This window comes from Canis lupus, chromosome 27 (genome assembly GCF_011100685.1).
Source record: "Canis lupus familiaris isolate Mischka breed German Shepherd chromosome 27, alternate assembly UU_Cfam_GSD_1.0, whole genome shotgun sequence".
In the NCBI taxonomy this organism is placed as follows: domain Eukaryota; kingdom Metazoa; phylum Chordata; class Mammalia; order Carnivora; family Canidae; genus Canis; species Canis lupus.
Genome location: NC_049248.1, coordinates 4,072,836 through 4,094,111, shown reverse-complemented (window position 1 = coordinate 4,094,111; position 21,276 = coordinate 4,072,836). Strand labels below are relative to the sequence as shown.

Below are 21,276 nucleotides of genomic sequence, written 5' to 3'. Positions count from 1 at the left end.
TAAGGCAGAAGTAGACAAATCTAACCCGAAACCACACAAGCGGTGCCGGTACTTTATTGTATCTTTCCTCCTGTTAAAGAAGAGCAGAGCTCTGAGAACTCACCCCGCTGTGGGGTGGGGGTGTTGGGAGCCTATGGGAGGTGGAAGGCATTGCCCAGCTGTGGTCTGTATGGCACCCGGGAGGCCCTGGTGCTGGCACCACTCCATGCTCACACAACGCTTCTTGATCGGCCACACCTGAAGCACGACTAGGGGTGAAACCTGTATAGTGAACCCTCAGTTTTGTCCCCAAAGCGTAGCCATCATGCCCACCCTCTGAGCCCCAACAGAAAGGGTTGCTGGACACCCAGGTTTTATTTCCACTTTATTGCTCAAGCACAGAACTTGAGGTAAGCCCAGACCTTCAGCAACGTGCAGAGAAGAGGCTGAGGGGATTGGGGACACAACCTGGCTGAGAAGAGAAACTGATCCAAAGGGAAATACTGGTGGGGGGACAGGAGGTGGTCGTCGGGACACCAGAAGACATCTTAGCCATACCATCTGAGGGGAGGATGGCAGCAGAGAACAGTTTACGGGCACAGCAGTGGTTCTTCCCATGCCCCTAGCACCCACATGGAGGCCACATGTTTAGGAATGGACCAGGAGGAGGAAAGGACGAAAATGGCTGGAGGCTCCCTCTCCACCCTGGTTTCCCATCAGACCTCGAGTAGCATCCCTACCACTCACTCCCTTCTACCATTTGGAAAATGGACATAGCAAACAAAAGAAGCAAAATAAATTAACATTCTGATGAGTGTGCGTGTGGATGGACATTCATTCACATGTAATGGGGGGAGAGGGAAGGGAAGAGGGGGTGACACCACCTGAAATGATCCCCCAGCCTACTCCTTTCCCCTTTCCCCCAAAGCCACCATCTAACCAGATAGAAAAATAAAGGTCTAATTCACTCAAAATTCTTCAGTTTTTACAAAACTAACAGGGTGGAGGAGGGGAGGGAGCAGGGGAGGCAGGCAGCCGCAGGAATAGGGCTCGGCAGAGGCTATGCTTCCGTCTCCACCTGAGGTTGGCTCCCTGCCACATCATTCTTCTGCTCATCCTTCATCTCTGTGTCAGCATGATGGTTTCCCGCAGCTACTGCTGCCTTGGCCTGGGAGAAAGGAGGAAAGTAGGGGAATGGAGAAGAGTAGGGGGATGAGTTCCAGTTCTCATCGGGCCCAGGCCTCAGATGAGAAAGGGGACTTGTGCTCCATGTCCCTGCTCCACTTGCCTGCACTGAGCTGATGGCAGTGACTAGCAATAGTGACCTGCCACACTGACACCGTGTCAGGTCTGTACCACAGACTCCTATCCTCTTTGCCTCTCAAGTTAAAAAAAAGATACACACTAGTTTCTAACAGAATTACACTGACACAACAAACTCCCTCTCTAGGTAGGTCCTAAGATACACAGAAGTATACATTTTCAAGATCACTTGGTGCAATACTACGTAAAACTGTACTTGTCCAAAATGGTAATGACTCCCACACGGGGCTCCTGATCACTCTACCGCTAGTCCAAACTGATATCTTTTAAGTGCAAAATAATACCATGGATTTCTGGAGCCTGACTCGAGTCTGAAAAATAAATGTGATTAAAAAAAATAATATGTTACAGTATTTATACCTTGAGTCAACTAAGTATTAAAATTAATCTCTCCTGTTTCCGTTCACTTTTCTAGCACGCTATTAGAAAACTGCAAATCACTATACAGGTTGCATTATTCTTCTATTCACCAGTACTGGTTTGGAACACTGGAAGGTTAACAGGGACTGGAAAAAACAGTAGGCTGTATGCCTATGAGGGAACACCATAGGCTCAGTGAAGAATGTGAAGACAGTTTATGCTGATATAATCCTGTAGACAGGATATGAACAAAGCATAATGTACAAAACCGGTAGAACGTGTTGCCTTTTATTAGGGAAAAGGAAGAAAATGTAACTGGTCTACTTGTCAGATAATTTACTGGAATTCCAGTAAATTATTTCCAGATAACATACTGCAGTCCTCTAAACATTGGTCTTACCCAGTTGCTCCTCAGTGGTAGGAGACTTCACGTTCTTTCATGTGGTTTAAATATAACTATGTAAAACTCTATTACCTGTTTCAACATAGGCTTTTAAACCTAAGTTTTAAAAAGGCAAAAAGAATGGAGGTTGGGAAGCACACAGAGGGCAATCGCTCCCAAGCTGAGGCCTGGGGGGGTGGTTTTCAGCCCTGATCACAGAGGCACGGTGGCCCTCCAACAGGGGTCTTGCTGAGGAGTGTTCATGTTCTTGCTCTAGGACAAGGGCAATGTCTGGTTTCCAGGAGTGGCACACATGACCACAGGCCAGGAGCCGCAGTGGCTGGGGCAGGCCCAGGGCTGGGGCAGGGCTTTTCTTCTGTCTCTCCCACCCATTCCCTGTCCCAAACCTTACCTTGCTCTCCTCCTCAGCCAGCCTCTCAAACATGTTGGCATATAGCTTCTTCTCCCTCGCAAGCTGCTTGCGGATCCGCTGCTGGCACACAGCCAGCTGGGCCTTGGCAGCTTTGTTGCTGGGGTAGAGCTGCAGGACCTTCTGGAAGTCAGCCCGTGCCAAGTCAAAGTCATTCACCGCCAGGTGGGCCTCTCCACGGCGGAAGAGGCCCTTCTCGTTGTTGCTGTCCAGTTCTAGGGCCTAAGGACACGGAGAGGAAGCAAGAGCAAGACCTCAGCCCCTTGGCCTGTCTGGCCGGACTGGGTTTCAGAGGAGCCCTCAGTAGAACACAACCTGCTAGCTCCACCTCAGGAAGGGGGGAGGGGTAGTCTTCAGGCATTAAAGGGAAAAGACCGAGGTCTAGGAAAGAACCCCAGTTAGTCCATGACGCAGAGAGAAAACAGGGCTTTCGATGAAAGACCATGCCAACACTTCCATTCTCTCGAGAATAAAGCAACTACTAAAGAGGCACGGGCTAGGGACTAGGGCAAAGGAAACGCCGTAGCAGTCTTTCCCCTCCTCTGACTCCAGAGCACTAAAGCCAAGGGGCTTGCTTCTCGAAGCCCTTGCCCCGGGGCCTTTCATCTCAGGGCTCCCACTGGTCCACCTGCTACCCTAACTCCTGCCCCAGTCCTGAGGCCAAGTTTCAGACCAGCTGGCAGCTCACGCAACCAAGCCCGTGAATGCTGCGCCCATGCCTTTCCATGGGCCTCACCTTGTTACAGCTCTCAACGGCAGCTGAGAAGGCCTGCAGTTTCAGATGACACATGGCCAGGTTGAGGTGGGAGGCCAGCCGGAGGGCCTGTGCCTTCTGTGCGTCCTCATTAGAGAAACTTGACTCATATTCCAGCCAGGATATGATCTTCTTGTACTGTAGTAAAGCTTGCTTGTACTTGCCTTCCTAGAAAGGGAGGGGGGCTCAGGCACCAGGAAGACACTCTGCAGATAAGGGGACCAGGGAGTCCTGCCTCCCCCTTCCCCTGCCAGACCAGCTAGCTCAGATATACTAGGTGCCGACTGTAGGTGTGCCCAGTCCTCTCCCTGGCAGAAAATGAGTTTTCTAGTCATTGGGGAAGGCTAGGCCCAGAAGAGCCCTCCCGGGGAGCGTCCTCAGGGCCCCAGACGCTGGCTCACCTTGAAGTACACGGTGCCTCGCTCTTTCACTATGGTGCTCTGTTCCAACTTCTCCTCTGAGTTCATCTCCCAAGACTCCTTGGCCTGCCGTACCCCCAAGGGAGACACAGAGTCGTCAACTACCCCAAAGCCATGTCCCGGGACCCAACTCCTAGACAGACAAGACCCTGAGCAAACTCACCTTCTCAAAGCTCTTGAGGTGTATTTCGTATTTCAGCTCAGCATTTGGTGGGATCTGGAACTTGTCCTTCCCAACACTGCCAAAAGCATAGCTGGGGGGCGGGGGGCAGGGGGGAGAGAAAGGTCACTGCAGCCACACTCAACCTGCTCCCAGCTGAAAAGGCTTCCTGTCTGTTTCCTGCGAAGCACCTCCCCGTCCCTTGAGACTTGGTTCAAATGTTTCCTGTTTGGCAGAATCTTCCCTGACCTCTTCACACAATTAGCTGGTCTCATAGCATCTCCCATATCATTCTAACTCATACTAACGGTGGAATAGTCACTAACTTACTAATTACTAAATCTCACTGAATGAATCACTAGAAGGCAGGGCTAATCTCTCTAAATATCCAGGAATCTTCAGTACTGCTCCTGGCACATAATAGGTGTTTTTCAATAAGCATCATTAATGATGGAGTATTGCTTAACAGGAGACAAAGATTTTGTGTTGGTAGAGGAGGCAATGTAGAGGAGCCATGACTGAAAAGATTAGGTTTTGATTCAAATGTAGACAATTATGAGCATGCTCCTAAATACGAAGGGAATCACATTTGCTGTGCCAAGAGTCACAGGGACCTCTAGTGAGGCTGTGGGGGTAGTGAACACACACAGAGGAAGAGCTACAAGGGGCTGGTTACACAACTCACTGTGGACATGTACAATCCTGACCTTGGATCACGCACCTGCTCTACTAAGTGCCCACTCCTCACCTGGGCTTGAGGTACACAATGGAATGTTCTCCTTTTTCCATGCGCTGAATGGCTTTCTCCAGCCCACAAGGCAGGTCCAGGCTCTCTCCCTCGCCAACCTCAAAGTGGAGCTCCCGCTGGTCAAACATCTGGTCCTTGTAGTACCCTTCCAGTGTAACTGGCAGGGAGAAGAGGCAATGTGCCAGGGATGTGAGCAGGCAAGAGACTGAGGAAGGATGCCACCAGCCTCCCTCCGTGACCTCCTCACTTCCTGCCCCCAAGGTGCCCTTGTCATGTTCTGAGCTGGAGGGACGTTGAGAAGATATGATCTAATCCCTCGTTTCTCAGATGAGATACTAGGATCAGAAAAGGAAGGGACTTGCCCAGAGCCCCAAGCCCTAAGTACCAGAATCTGAACCGAAACCCCAGACTGCTATCTCACCATCCACGATAGCACCCTCGTTGGGCCTGGCATAGCCTTCGCCCCGAGTCCGTATTCTCCGGATGATCCCGCCATCTTCTTCTTCTGTCAGGTCCTCTCCCCTGAACTCGAACAACTCCACCTGTGGGATGAGACGGAAGGCGACACAACTCCTTTCAGCACTAACTCATCAGCGGTGAGCTGCAGTTTTTCTCTCTCCAGAAGAGTCCCTGGTAACTGCCAGACCAGGCCCGACCACAAGGGCAGCAAACCGAGAGTGGACAAAGCGGCCCTTCTGCTAAGTTCTGGTCTCAACTTTGGTAGAGGTGGGCCGGTCAAGCAGATCTGGTTGACCTCAGCTCCACATAGGGAGGACATGTTCCAGCCCACTGAGAAAGCCAAGCTGGTAGGCAGTGGAAATGACCGAACATCTTTCAGCAAGTCTCCCGAACATTCTCCAAGCATCCACTAATGAGGGCTCAGCCATTGTCAGACTGAATGGTGTGAAGTCCCCCGTCTCAGGGAAGGCTCTCATCGCCGTGGCCCACGGGGAGATCTCTCCCCTCCTTTGATCTGTAAAGCACTGATGTTCTATACTGCCATCTATCACTATATAGATTCTAACCCCCAGAGCCCTTTCAGTGGAATTCTAACCTCTCTGGGCATTGTTCCAGAAATAAAACATGCCTCACAACCCTTACCCTACTTCAAGTCTGAGGACGAATTTGTGGCCACCTCTTTCCCCCCGAAATCTCCATTAGTGGCTGTGCTCTGGCAACAGCAGGCTATGTGCACAGCAGAGCCAGCTGCCCTCTCCAGGGCTCTTCCTCCCCTAAGGCCAGGCCCTTAGCCTTGGCTACATTGTCTCCAAGCGGCAGGAAGCCCTGGAAGGCAGCCAGGCCCTGGGCTGAGAGAAGGCTGGCTCTCTGCCTTGCTCTCTGTGCCTGGACACTCACCTCAAACACAAGCGTGGCATTGGGGGGGATTTTTGGAGGGCTGCCTGCCGAACCGTAGGCATATTCTGGTTTGCAGGTGATGTGGCACACTTCTCCCACCTTCATGGTTCCTACAGCAATGTCCCAAGCCTTAATGACCTCCCCTGTAGGCACAGAAAGCAAACAGGTCCTCCTTGGCAGGGAGCTGACCCTGGGCTCAGACAGTAGCTCCAGAGACCTTTAGGACACTATGCCCACATGGAAGCTACACACTCTTTAAAAACGAGACCAGGGAGGTAGAAAACCTGGTTGCAATAAGCACTGTCAGGCCCCAGATCTCTTTTAAGATATTACTCAAGTCTGGAACAAAGTTGTTTAAGAAACCAGGGAATCGGGATCCCTGGGTGGCGCAGTGGTTTAGCGCCTGCCTTTGGCCCAGGGCGCGATCCTGGAGACCCGGGATCGAATCCCACGTCGGGCTCCCGGTGCATGGAGCCTGCTTCTCCCTCTGCCTATGTCTCTGCCTCTCTCTCTCTCTCTCTCTCTGTGACTATCATAAATAAATAAAAATTTAAAAAAAAAAAAAAAAAAGAAAGAAACCAGGGAATCTACCCCTGAAGAGGAACTGAGGCGTCCAAAGGTGATTAGGGAAGGTGAGAGAGAGATAGAGAGTGAGAGAGAGAGATCAACACGGTTCCAGCAGAGGAGAAGAAAAAACGAGTTTAACGAGAAAAATTCATGGACTGAACAAACCATTCCTCCTTACGCTTCTGAAAGTATGGTTTCTGCTTGTGAAAGCTTACACCCTCCGCAGAGCTGATGCTCCCAACCCACTAACCGTGCCTACCTTTGCCCAGGTCAAAGGAGAATTTGTCCTTGCGGTCCAGACTGGAGTCAAACTTGGTGCCATCTAACAGCCAGCCAGTGTAGTGGACAAAGACTCGGTCCCCAATCATGGGCATCTCCGTGCCTGTGCCCTCTCGCTTGATGACCTGGGAGGAAGGCAGAGAAGGTGAGTACTGGGAAAGCTTGCTGGCTTTCCCGGGGCATGGGGGCTGAATGAGGCACTTAAACTGCCCACACAGACTCTGATGCAAACATAGAGGGACCCTTCTGTCACACTGTAAGCAAAAGGACTAAACCTCCCGTGATTGTGACATTAAGTCTGGCTAGAAGCCAGCTGACACCCTGCCTCCATCTTTCTTGAGGTGCAATAGGACTTGGGATCCTGGAGTCCCGGGATCAACTGCCACGTCAGGCTCCCTGCATGGAGCCTGCTTCTCCCTCTGCCTGTGTCTCTGCCCCTCTCTTGTGTGTCTCTCATGAATGAATTTTTTTAAAAAAAAAATTTTTTTTTAGAAAAGAAAACCAAAAACCTCAAGACAGGGATGCCTGGGCGGCTCAGTGGTTGAGCATCTGCCTTAGGCTCAGGTCATGATCCTAGGATCCCAGGATCAAGTCCAGAATCAAGCTCCCTGCAGGGAGCCTGTTTCTCCCTCTGCCTATGTCTCTGCCACCTCTCTATTTTTCATGAACAAACAAAATCTGTAAAAAAAAAAAAAAAAAAAGAGAGAGAGAAGAAAACTCAAAACAGAAACCCGGAGTTCAAGTTTTTGCTCTATGATCTTGTATAAGTCAAGCTTTCTAGACTTTATTTGTAGACTGGTGATAATAGTCCCTATCAGGATTGGAGAATTAAACTGGTAAAAAGCTGAAAATTATTATCAGTAGAAAAGAGAGAACCATTTATGCTAGGTTTCCTCATTCTTCCTAAATGCTGGTGGTCATCATATCAGGGTCTGGTTTGTGGACAGAAATAGAATAATGGACAGGATCGCAGAAGTCCAAAAGAGGCTGTGAAAATACCAGGTCACCGATGGGCACAGGGGCACTGAGACTCAGGACAGGAGCATTCACTTGATTGGGAAGCAAGTGAAGTGTTTTGAGAACTAGAGCCTTTCTCAGGAAGATTTGCTGCTCTTCTTTAGCATTTATATAAGGGGACAAGGAGACTCCATGGATCACCTGGAACGTATGTGGTTACCTATTAAGGGAAAGCCTGCATAACAGAATGGGCAGAAGCCTTGAAGAGTACAAAAGGGAGGGAGTGGAAGAGAAAAGGGCAAAGGACCCTTCTGGGAATAATAAACTTGTAGAAACCATCAGGACGCTGGAGAGAGAAGAGAAAGCCACATGCTCACTGGGAGAACAGCTTAAGATTCCGAGATCTGGGCAAAACCAGGACCGTTTCTGGACCAGTTTATGGGTTCCCTGAGGTCTCCAGCTTTGCCCAGGTCTCTCTCGCTCTCTCTCACGCAACTAAGCAGTGGGAAGCCAGGATGAAAAGAAACACTGCATGAGGAGGAGGCATGAAATCCAGCCTGGGATTTCGCCATCCTGTACTGCACAGAACCTGCTCTGAAGCACCATCAAGTCGCCCTGACCCAGGTCAAGATGCCCTGCCCCCCGAGGCCCGGCCCCCTCCCTCCGCGGCTCCGCGGCTCCCAGCAGAGCACCTCCTCCCGGCCCGCAGCCCGGCCCCGGCTCACGAGGGGGAGGGGAACTACAGGTCCCGGCATGCCGCTCGCTGGCCCTCCCGGGGCGGGGGCGGGGGGAGGGGGCCAGCATGGCTGGGCCGGTGACCTCGCTGGGTCCCAGCCTCTGGGAAGGGGGCCGCCGGGGGGACGGAGGGCGCCACCGGCTCTGCTGGCGCCAGGCCCCGGGCCGGGCCAGGTCGCAGCAGAACCTCTGGGCCAGGAGAATCAGTCCGGTGGCCGCTCCGGGTCCGAGCTCATGTTTAACTGCCCGAGGCAGCCGAGATCTCGCAGCAGCGCCCGCGGACGCGTCCAGGGGCTTCCCGGCTGCAGCTGGCGGCGGGGCGGCGGGGCGGCGGGGCCGGGGCCGGGTGCGGGGGGCGGCGGGCGGCGTCGGGGCCGGCCCGGGCCCCCTGGCGGCACCTCGCGTGCCACCGGCGGCCCCGCCCCTCCCTCCGCGCTGCACCGCGCACGCCGGAGTTGGCGCTGCGGTCGGGCCCGGACGCCGCGGAACGGCCGAGGCCCCCGCGCACCCCGCCGCCCGACAACGCAGCCCGGGCCGGGAGGGCGATGCACGGGGCCGCGGGCGCACGCCCGGCTCACGGCGCGCGCGGACGCTGCAGGGGCGCCCGGGGGTCCCCGGCTCGGCGGGAGGCCGGCCGCCCGCGCCGCCGCCGCGTACCTTCAGCACGCCTTCGTCCTGCTTGGGGCTGACATCCACCCCCTCGAGGGGAAGCGGCGCCGACTGCGCCCCGCTCTCGGCCGCCTTCATCTCCTCGGCGGTCATCGCCGCTCGGTGCGCCGTTTACGCCGGGAGCCGGGAGCCGGGCCGTCTGCTGGGGGAGGCGGGCGGGAGGGCGCTGGCGGCGGCCGCCCGGCTGCGCACCGGCCTCGGGCTCCAACACCGCTGGCTCCGGCGCGCTCGCGGCCCGCGGCGGGTTCGGCGCGGGAGCGGGAGTCGGTGGGTAATGAGCGGCCGCGGGGAGCGATTGGTGCCACCCGCCGCGGAGGGAGGGGCTGGGAGGCGCAGGGGCGGGAGCGAGGGGCGGAGGGGGCGGGGGCGGAGAACTTTCTGGAGACGGCGGCCGCCGAGCCAGTTCGGGCCCTGCTGCTCGGGGTGCCTGTGTGAATGTGCGCGGCTTGGGCTTCGGGTGGGTTTTTTTTTTTTTTTTTTTTTTTTCCCCTTTCCCCCGGTTCTTTCCTCCCTGCGGCCGCCTGGCCTCCCTCTCCCCACGCTGGGGCCCTCGGACTGCGGGGGCTTCCCCCGCTCACCCGCACCCCACCCCCACCCGAGCGCCCTTCCCTGGCCCTCCCCCGCCCGTTTCCCGGTCTAACCAGATTCTTCCAGATCCTTCTCGATCCCCTGCACCAGCCCCAGGCCGAGGGTGCCCGCCGCCCCAGGTCCGCCCCAGGTCCGCCCCAGATCCGCCCCGTCGTTGCAGCCTGCGGCGTGCTGTGCCCCGACCCGCGCAGCCGGACGTGATCTCCCCGCACACGAGACGCGCATTTTTATAAGCCGGCGGCGGGCGCACGCGGCGCGGCCTCGCATCTCTGCACTCAGCGTACAGACGCTTAGAGGGCTGGGGGGAGAGAAGGGAAGGGGGCTCGGCGACCCCAGTGCTCGGAATCTGGGAGAACACCCCTGAATTCCCCAGACCCGGGAACACGTGCCGCCTTTAGCTTAAAATGGTCGGAGCAGGATTTGCAAGAAATGACCCGCTGAGCTAAGGACTCTAAATGGGACGCATATTAAAGGGACCTTCCCCAGCTATGATAGGAGGACCCTTTAGATTAATATTTAAAAATGGAAATTGTTTCAAGTCACGAAAACAGTCACTCCTTTTTACCAAAGACCCACGGCAATGAAAATTTTCTGCCTGATACTTGGTTTTCGAGTATCTACCGACTGCCTGTGAGTGCAGAGCAGCTGTGCGGCAAGTCAGAGCTCTGCAGCCCCTAGCTACCTGAATAGATAGATTTTGCCTTTGACAAAAAAGAATCATCTAGAGAGTGTCGATTTTGCTCAGCACTTAGCCCCAGTTTAACATAGTGCCTGGTGAGTGGAGTCAAATAGTTTTTGGCTGCATAAGTTTGTATTCCAATAATAATCTTTTTTTGGAGCCCTCACTATATGCCTGGCACTGTGCTGTTGTATGCAAACTGTCGCGCTTAGGTACATAATTTACCCTATTATGGATGAAATTGCAGCTCCATAAGGTAATTGGATCATTCGTTATAGCCCTGTCTGATGGAGTCTGACGGGAAGGGAATGCAGAAGAAATAAAACCATTTCCTCCAGCAATTTATAGCAGATGACTTGAGCCACAACTAAGAAGTGTCTCATTAGATGATTGGGGATACCCATTAGATTTATGGGGGGATAAATCTATTTATTTTCTATGCGTCCCTCAGTAGAGTAGGAAGTAACACTGAAAGTTCTCCAAAACTCCAGGAGACAAGGGTGGTGGGTAAGGTGCTAGCTGGCTGGTTTGGCAGTTATCTTGGTGTTGGTTTATGCACTTGGCTACACCAACGTGTGGTAGTTTCTTTTCTTTCTTTTTCTTTTCTTTTTTTGGTTTTGATTTTATTTACTGATTTTTTTTTTTTTTTTTTTAGAACGGGAGAGAATCTCAAGTGGACTCCGGGCCCCATTCCTGGGCTCAACCTCACCTGGAGATCATCACCTGAGCCAAAACCCAAGAGCCAGACATTTAACCAACTGAACCACCCAGGTGCCCCTGTGCTAGTTTCTTTCGATGCTAAGACCACTGGGTATTATCTGGAGGAATGAGTTGGGATGAAAAAGGAAAGTTCACCTTTAGAGGACTGCTTTTCTACATCTTTTTTATTACTCACAGCAAATAGCATAAGTCTATATCTTTTAGTTTCTGTTAACACATAGTGCTGAAGATGCACCTGCCACTGAGAGTTGGGTCACCCATGTACTATTTTGATCTGAGGCAGGTTCTGGGGATGGTAACATTTGTCAGTGAGAGGAGTTATAACAGTTAGGAAAGAGGGAACATGCGGCAAGTATCCAGCACAGTGCCCACCTTTGAGTGGGTGGTTTACAGAATGGTCATTACTCTAATGTGATAAGTGTAATGGCAGAGATAGGGGAAGAGTGGTCTATTAGAGAGGGGAATGATAGGGTGGAAGGGAAAGGGGAAGGATAGGAGGGAAAGGTTTCCAGTGAGAAAGTTCTGACTCTGTTCAGTGGATGAGTAAGGAGGGGCTGGGAGGTGGAAGGGAGAGAGGAGGGGGCAGTAGGCATTGGGTTCCTGAATTCCCAGACCAGAACCTTACGGTTCCTAGATTTTTTTCCTGTTTCTTTATATTCTTCTGATTGCAAAACTTACATATACTCAATGTAGAAAGTATGCAGATATTTTGTTCTTTCCCTCCCCTGACTTTTCCCATTTCCAGCTCATTGAAATCAGTATTCCCATTAAAGGTGTTTAACAATGTAATTATTTGCACTGGTATTATTCACTCATTCAAAATCCTTCCAAAATTTTCCCTTTCTGCTAGAAGAAGAGAACATACTTTTTTTTTTTTTTTTTTTAAATCATCCACCTTATTCTGGAGATGACTCAAGCTGTGGTCAGAAGCTTTGTTATTGCCAAAATCGGCCTTCCTGTGCTCATCTAGTTCACCTCTCTAATGCTAGGTGCATCCTTCAGACATGAAGACCCCGTTGTCTTTTTTTTGTTGTTGTTGTTGTCCCCGTTGTCTTTATAGTTGCTATTTTCACCTTCTTACACTGCCAGTGCTCTTAAACGTTAAAAAAAAAATATGTATCTGTATCATTCAAAAGTATGTGAGATGAGTATGTAGGTGTTTGTAACGTACGCATACACATAGTATGTCCCATACGAACATGATGAACCTTGGGAATATACCACCTAGCCTAAGGATTAGAACATTGCCAATATGATGTGTGTCAAAAAATCAGGGGTGTCTGGATGGCTCAGTCGGTTAAGCAAATTGCCTTCGCCTCAGGTCATGATCCCAGGGTCCTGGGATGGACCCCCACATCAGGCTTCCTGCTCAGCGAGGAGTCTGCTTCTCCCCTTCCCTCTGATTGCCGTTCCCCCTGCTTGTGCGCTCTGTCAGATAAATGAATAAAATCTTTTTAAAAATTTTACAGATGAGACACTTTGGTGGCTCAGTGATTGAGCATCTACCTTCAGCTCAGGGGATGATCCCAGGTCTGGGGATCAAGTCCCTCATTGGGCTTCCTGTGGGGAGCCCGCTTCTCCCGCTGTCTGTCTCTGTCTCTCTGTGTGTCTGTCATGAATAAGTAAATAAATAAAAATCTAAAAAAAAAAAAAGGTAATAGAAAACCCTACTAGGTATGTACCCAAAGAATACGAAAACACTAATTTGAAAGGATAGATGCACCCCTATGTTTATTGCAGCATTATTTTCAGGTCAAGTTATGGAAGTACCTGAGTGTCCACTGATAGATGAATGGATAAAGATGTGGTATATTCTTTTTTTTTAAAGATTTTATTTATTTATTCATGAGAGACACAGAGAAAGAGGCAGAGACATAGAGAAGCAGCCTCCCTGCAGGGAGCCTGATGTGGGACTCGATCCCAGGACTCTGGGATCATGCTCTGAGCCAAAGGCAGATGCTTAATCACTGAGCCACTCAGGTGCCCCAAGATGTGGTATATTCATACAATGGAATGTTACTCAGCCATAACAAAATGAAATCTTGTCATTTTTAACAACATGGATGGATCTAGAGAGTGTAATGCTAAGTGAGATAAGTCAGTCAGAGAAAGACAAATACCATATGATTTCACTCATATGTAGAATTTCAGAAACAAAACAAAGAGACTTAACTCTAGAGAACAAATTGATAGTTACTAGAGGCGGGGATGGGTGGAAGATAGGTGAACTAGGTAGAGGGGATTAAGAGTACGCTTATGAGGGGATCCCTGCGTGGCACAGCGGTTTAGTGCCTGCCTTTGGCCCAGGGCGCGATCCTGGAGACCCGGGATCAAATCCCACGTCGGGCTCCTGGTGCATGGGGCCTGCTTCTCCCTCTGCATATGTCTCTGCCTCTCTCTCTCTCTCTCTGTGTGTGTGACTATCATAAATAAATAAATTAAATAAATCTTTAAAAAAAAAAAAAGAGTACGCTTATGATGAGCACTGAGTAACATATAGAATTGTTGAATCATTATATTGTGCACTTGAAACTAATAAAACACTAATATGATAGCTAACTGGAGTTTTTAGGAAAGTAATACCAAAAATATTAAGGACACTTACATAACTTCTTGCTACTTTTTGTGTCTTTTGATTGAGAAAATGCAAACCATACTATCGGCCAAAACAGACACTCAATAGTTCATGAAAAATACATTTATTTACTTACTTATTTTAGTGATTATTGGTTATTATTATTATTATTATTCTAAGTAGGGTTCAATGCCTAGTGTAGAGCCCAACACAGGGCTTGAACTCACAATCCTGAGATTAAGACCTGAGCTGAGACGGGCACTGGGGGTTATTCTGTATGTTAGTAAATTGAACACCAATAAAAAATAAATTAAAAAAAAAAAAAAAAAAAAGACCTGAGCTGAGATCAAGAGTCAGACACTTAATCAGCTGGGCCACCCAGATGCAACCAGTCCATTTTCATACACTTGAAAAATAGTAGACCCTTGGGTGAGGTTTGCAAATAAGAGAGATCTGCAGAATGTAAAGGTTAAGCTCTTGAGGTCTGGCTTGGGCTCCAATCTGTTTCGTCATTGAACACATTGTGGGTCCTTGGGCAAGTTTTCCTGAGCTATAAAATGGGAGTCATGATAGTACCTACCCCATAGGGGTTTTCTTTGAGGATTTTTAAAAAAAGATTTATTTATTTATTTATGCATGAGAGAGACACAGAGAGGCAGAGACATAGGCAGAGGGAGAAGTAGGCTCCATGCAGGGAGCCCGCTGCAGGACTCGATCCCAGGACTCCAGGATCACGCCCTAAGCCAAAGGCAGACACTTAACCGCTGAGCCAGCCAGGCGTCCCTTCTTTGATAATTAAATGAATTATTATGTGTGAAGTACTTAAAGCAGTGCATGGCACATGGTAAGTGGTAATCACTTTCTGTGCCACGTTTAATTTTTTCAGCCTGCTGATTACTGGAATATGGAATAAAAGCCCTGGAAGATCCTGTCTTTTGTCCTCTGATTCAGAGCCGCTGGCCCAGACAAGGGTTTGCTCTATCATTTCCAGGAGAGTGCTTCTCTCCTGAATGTTAAATTATATTTGTACTTTTTGCTCCTTAATGAGTCTGACTATCTTTTTTTTTTTAAGATTTTATTTATTTATTCATAGAGACACAGAGAGAGAGAGAGGCAGAGACATAGGCAGAGGGAGAAGCAGGCTCCATGCAGAGAGCCTGATGTGGGACTCGATCCAGGTCTCCAGGATCACACCCTGGGCTGCAGGCGGCGCTAAACCGCTGCACCACTGGGGTTGCCCTGAGTCTGACTATCTTATATAACTAATAGTATCTTTGTGTGCTGATATTTTCCAAAAAGACCAGGAGCCCTGTGCAGGTAAGGATTCGGTCTTAATATTTCCTTGGGCTCCAGTATTATCTGATCTCTCTGGGGAAAAAAGGACAAAATATTTTGGCTGTCCTGCTAAGTGAAAGAATTTTTTTCTTCTTTATAAAAATAAAATCTAATTTCCTACCACAGATAAATATATTCTTTTTGTTTTTCTCTTGAGGTGATAAAAGGTAGCCAGTCTTCATCCTCCTGTATCAAGGGATGCACTGAAAATTGGCTTTGGCCTTGTTCTTTAGAGGGTCATATAGCCAGGAACTTATTGGCATTATTTCTAGTTTCCCAAACTTGAGAGTGATTAAAGACCAGGTGTTGGTGTACACCTGTCAATTAACATAACTAGAGCAAGGATTGTCATTTGAGAAAAATAAAATCTTGCCCTCTATTGTCCTTGGTTGAAAGTAAATGTATATTTAATATTGTAAATATGTATTGTTATGACCACAGGGGCAACCCAGCAGCTATCATTACTGAGAAACTAAGAAATTATTTTTCCTTCAGTATAGTGTCAAACTTCTGTAATTGGTCTGTTAGCATTTTTAAATGTTTAAGTTGTAGTAATAATAAAAAGTTTATATGAGAGTTTGGATTTATTCTTATATTCCAGAAGTTCATTCTATGTCGACAATAGCTTTAGTTTAGTTAAATATTGACTATAATATTTCTTCCTTCCGCATTTATCCAAAATGTGTATTCAGAGAGTCTCTGTCTTTAACCTTTCAATTGGTGATCTTTAACCTCTCCATAACTAGCCACCTACCTCCAGGGGAACTATGTGGTATTTCAGTTTTAATTTCCTCATGGAGCCCTAGACAGGGGTGGGAATACTCACATAGATTCTGGGATAGACCAGACAGAGAGAGCCTCGTATACCTTTGGGGAGAAGAGTATCCTTTTATAAAGGAGTTCTTGGTTTGATCCTTTATTGATCAATTACTTGACATCCCAACCAGCCTCTCTTTCCCATTGGGAAGGAAAGATGGGGTTATGGAAAACTATCCCTCAGACCATCCTCAAGACTGGAGCCCATTAAGGCTTGCCACCACAACTTCCCATAAATGGACAGTTAGTGTAAAGCTATTTTCTGAGCATGTATTGGGTTCCAGGGTCAGCACCAGGGATTGTGGGTTGCCTAGAGCCTATGACAGAATGATCCTACCCTCGAGATGCTTACACAGAGAATTTAGAGCCGCACTAACGGCTAAGTGGCATGGCACTGTTTCAGGGGGCAAATTGCTCAGATCTGGTAAGAGGAAGAATATGCTGGGCAGGCCTCAGAAAGAGCTAGAACTTGAGAAAGATGTTGAAAGATGGATAATGATATCTATTTATTTTTAAAAAGTTGTAAATGTGTAGCTCGATAAATTCTTACATATATATCTATGCATCTAACTATCACCCACATCAAAGTAGAACATCTCAGCACCCCAACTGCCTCCCTCGTGTTGTGCCCTACAGGAGAAATAATGATCCCCAGGAGTAAACACTATTCTGATTTCTATCACAGTAGATTAGTTCCCTCTGTGTTTGAACATCATTCAAAAGGAATCCTACAGTATGCATCTTTTATGGACTGGCTTCCTTCATTCTACGTTATGTATGTGTAATTTACCCATCTTATTGTATGTAGGAATAGCTCATTATCTTTCATTGTTATATAACATTTGATCATATAACTATATGACAACTTTTTTTTTTAAGATTTTATTTTATTGTTTATTCATGAGAGACACAGAGAGAGAGAGAGAAAGGCAGAGACACAGGCAGAGGGAGAAGCAGGCTCCATGCAGGAAACCCGACGTGGGACTCGATCCCAGGACTCCGGGATCACGCCCTGAGCCAAAGGCAGGCGCCAAACCGCTGAGCCACCCAGGGATTCCCATATGACAACTTTCTTATCCATCCCATTGCTGATGATATACGAGTTGTTTCCAGGTTTGAGCTATTATCTACACAACTTCTATGAATATTCTTATACATTGCTTTTAGACATACAAGTGCTCATTTCAGTTTGGTATCTACCTAAGAAATGGAATTGCTGGGTCATGGGTTTTTCTTATATTTAGCTTTGGTAGATGTTGCCAATTTTCTGAAGTCGCGGTATCAAGTTTACACTCCCACCAAGAGTGTCTGAGAGTTCCAGTTCCTGCACATTCTTGCCAAAACATGGTATCGCCAGTCCTTTTAAATTTAACTTATCTGGAGGATGTAGTGCTATGCAATTTGTATTTCCTTGATAATTAATGAAGTCGAACACCTTTTCGTATACATTTTGGCCATCTGGATACTCATTCAAATCTTTGTGAAGTACCTGTTCATAACTTTGCCCCATTCTAAAAGACTACATTGTCTATCCTTTTGTTATTAATTTTGGAGTTTCTTTCTATATTTTAGGTAAGATTTGCTTTGATAATACCACAGTCCTCTTTTGGTCTGTTGCATGCCTTTTCACTCACATAATGGTATGTTTTGGTGAATATTTTAATTTTAATGAAGTTCAGTTTACTAATTACTTTTTATGGTTAGTGATTTTCTTTAATAGACTTTAGTTTTTAGAGTGGTTTTGGGGTCAAAGCAAAATTGAGCAGGAGGCACAGAGATTTCGCACAGATCCTGTACCTGACACCCATTACCATAGGCTCTCTCCATTATCAACACCCCTCGGCAGAGGAGTACGTTTGTTACAATCAATGAACCTATAGCAACACGTCAGTATCAATCAAAGTTCATAGTTTACATTAGGGTTCACTCTTGGGCTTGTACATTCCTACGGGTTTAGACAAATTTGAAATGACGTGTACCTACCATAATAGTGACCCACAGGGTAGTTTTACTGTCATAAGAATCCTCTGTGTTCTGCCTGTGTTCTCTCCCCTGATAACCCCTGGCAACCACTGATCTTTTTATTGTAGTTTTGCCTTTTCCAGAATGTCATATGGTTGGAAACATATAGTATGTAGACTTTTCAGACTGGCTTCTTTCACTCAGTAATATGCATTTAAGTTTCCTCCATGTCTTTTCATGGCTGATAGCTCATTTCATTTTAGTACTGAATAATTTTGCATTGTATGGATGTACCACAGTTTGTTTATCTGTTCATTGCGGAAGGATGTCTTGGCTGCTTACAAGTTTTGGCAAGGACGCTGTTATTAAATAACAGTATTCAATTTATTGAATAACTGAATAAAACTGTTAGAAATATCCATGTGCAGGTTTTTGTATGGACATCAGTTTTAAACTCCTTTGGGTAAATCACTGTATGATAAGAGTATGTTTAGTTTTGTACGAAACTGCCAAACTGTATTGCAAAGTGGGTGTTTTGCATTCCTGCCAGCGATAAACAGGAACTCTCTCTCCTATTACCCTACATCCTAACTAGCATTTGGTTTTGCCAGTGTTCTCAATTTTGGCCATTCTAGTAGGTATACAGTGCTAATCTTGTATTTATTTATTTATTTATTTATTTATGATTTTATTTATTTATTCATGAGAGACACAGAGGGGGAGAGAGAGAGAGAGAGAGAGGCAGAGACACAGGCAGAGGAAGAAGCAGGCTCCGTGTAGGGAGCCTGATGTGGGACTCGATCCCAGGTCCGCTGAGCCACCCGGGCTGCCCTGGTTTTTCTATTCTTTGCTTTTTTTTTCATATACATTTTATTATCACCTTGTTAATATCTTTTAAAAATGCTGAGGTTTTGATTGCGATTCCACTAACTTATAAGTCAAATTAGGGAGATCTGACATCTTCAAATACTGATTTGTCCAATCCATGAACATGATATATTCCTCCTTTTGTTTTTTGTATTCTTTAATTTTTTTCAGCAGTGTTTAGTGTTTCATATTTTCAGTGTCAAGGTCTTGTACTTATTTTATTTTTTTATTTTTTATTTTTTTTAAATTTTTATTTATTTATGATAGTCATACAGAGAGAGAGAGAGAGGCAGAGACATAAGCAGAGGGAGAAGCAGGCTCCATGCACTGGGAGCCCGACGTGGGATTCGATCCCGGGTCTCCAGGATCGCGCCCTGGGCCAAAGGCAGGCGCCAAACCGCTGCGCCACCCAGGGATCCCTGTACTTATTTTATTAGATTTATTCCTAGGCATTTTTTGGTTTTGGTGCTATTGCAGATGCTGTTTTTAAAAGTTTACTTTTGGGACAGCCCAGATGGCTCAGTGGTTTAGCGCTGCCTTCAGCCCAGGATGTGATCCTGGAGACCCAGGATGGAGTCCCACGTCGGGCTTCCTGCATGGAGCCTGCTTCTGTCTCTGCCTCTCTCTCTCTCTCTCCGATTCTTTCATGAATAAATAGATAAAATCTTTAAAATAAAATAAGAGTTTACTTTCTAATCGTTTGTTGTCAGTATACGGAATGCAATTGATATTTTGTTTTAATTATTGTAGAAAATACGTAACAAAATTTACCATTTTAACTATATTTTGGTATAAGGTGTGGGGGTGCTAAATACATTCACGTTGTTGTACAAACATGCAATTGATGTCTGTTGGTAACAGCTATTGAGATAGAATTCAGACAGCATATAATTCACCATTTAAAGTGTGCAAATTCAGGGGCTTTTAGTATATTCACAGCATTGTGCAACCATCAGCATAACCAATTTTTGAACATTTTCATCCCCCTCAATAGAGACTCCCTGTAACCTTCAGCTATCACTTCCCAGCGCTCCCCAGCCCCCCAGCCCCTGGCAACTGCTAATCTGCTTCCTGTCCCATCTAGTCCCATCTCAGATTGCAGGTATTTGAGAGGTTTGAAAGAATGGCTGGAGCTTCATCTCTACTTGCAGATAATGCTTTCAAAATTTCTGTAGAGAGATGTCTTATCTTCTCCTGGACTTCTGTCAGTCTTTTACACACTTGCCTTCTTTTCTTTGCTTCTCTGCTCAGTTCTTAGCTTTCTATTTCTTTCTTTTTTCCTTTCTGTTTCTTACTCATGAAACAGAGGTGCTTTTCTAATGTCTGTCACCCTCCCTCTCTGAATATTGAGGCAAACAAACTCACTCTTCCTTGTTGGTGGGTTCTTCTAACCCCATCACCATGCCTGTCTCCATGGTGTGCCTTTCCTTGGTTCATCTAGCTGTTGCTTGAAAACATTTATGTTTTCTCCATTTCTATTCTCCAATTTTTCTTTCTCTCATGCAACTGATTTTTCCCATGCAATTAATTTTTAAAATCAGTTCTATTTTTTAAAAATATTTTATTTATTAGAGAGAAAGAGAGCATGAGCAGGGGGAGGGGCAAAGAGAGAGGGAAAAGCAGACTCCCTGCTGAGCAGGGAGCCCAACGTGGGGCTCTATCCCAGGACCCTGAGATCATGACCTGAGCCAAAGGCAGACACTTAACCAACTGAGCCACCCATGTGCCCCCAAAATCAGTTATATTGAGGTACAATTTACCTGTGCTTGAATTCACCAATTTTAAGTGCATAGTTTAATAAGTTTGATAAATAATACATCCCCATGTGACAATTCGTGTCAGCTGGGCTGACAAGATATAGAATATTTCCATCATCCCCAAAAATTCACTTATGCCCCTCTACTGATAACCCCAAGCAGCCCTCCTCCTAGGCTCTTGGCATCCACTAATCTGCTTTCTCTGACTATAGTGTTGCTTTTTAAAGAATTTCACAAAAAAAGGAATTATATAGTAGATATCTTTTATGTCTGGCTTCTTTCACTTAGCATAATGCTTTTGAGATTTACCTATATTGTTGTGTGTATCAGTAATTTGTTCTTTTTTAAAAAATTACTAAATAGTATCCCATTGTGTGGATGTGTGTGTGTGTGTGTGTGTGTGTGTGTGTGTATATATATACCACAGTTTATCTGTTCACCAGCTGAAGGACATTTAGGTTGTTTCCAGTCTGTGGCTAATAGGAATGAAGTTGCTGGGACATTCTTGTACAACTTTTTGTTTGGAAATATTTCTTCATTTCTCTTGTCTATATTTCTTCATTTCTCTTGTCTATATATCTTGGAGCAGGATTGCTAGGCAGATGGTAAATATATGTTTGACTATAAAGAACTGCTCACCTATTTTCTAAATTAGCTATGCCAATTTGCATTACCATCAGCAATGTATGAGAGTTACATTTACTCTGCATCCCTGCCACACTGACTCATCTTTTAACCATTCTAATGGGTGTGCAGTAAAATATCATTGTCTTCTGATGAATAATGATGTTGATCATCTTTTGTGTACATAATTTGCCATTTTGTATACTTTCTTTGGTGATGTGTCTGTTCATATCTT

General features: G+C 46.9%; 1 protein-coding gene across 2 annotated transcripts; it reads right to left on the bottom strand.

Moving 5' to 3' along the window:
* Positions 1-347: 347 nt before the first annotated feature.
* FKBP4 (FKBP prolyl isomerase 4) lies at positions 348-9,257 on the bottom strand. Of its 2 annotated transcripts, none has more exons than XM_038576447.1 (10): positions 9,107-9,257; positions 6,738-6,882; positions 5,912-6,054; positions 4,977-5,097; positions 4,556-4,712; positions 3,811-3,901; positions 3,630-3,713; positions 3,211-3,396; positions 2,457-2,696; positions 348-1,147 (listed from the first exon to the last, which is right to left on the bottom strand). In XM_038576447.1, exons 1-10 carry the CDS (start codon positions 9,209-9,211, stop codon positions 1,040-1,042), a joined length of 1,380 nt encoding a protein of 459 aa, XP_038432375.1. In that variant the 5' UTR covers positions 9,212-9,257; the 3' UTR covers positions 348-1,039. The 2 variants fall into 2 exon arrangements, with proteins under 2 accessions (XP_038432375.1, XP_038432376.1); XM_038576448.1 differs by lacking the exon at positions 9,107-9,257 and adding an exon at positions 8,637-8,762.
* Between the last annotated feature and the right edge of the window lie 12,019 nt (positions 9,258-21,276).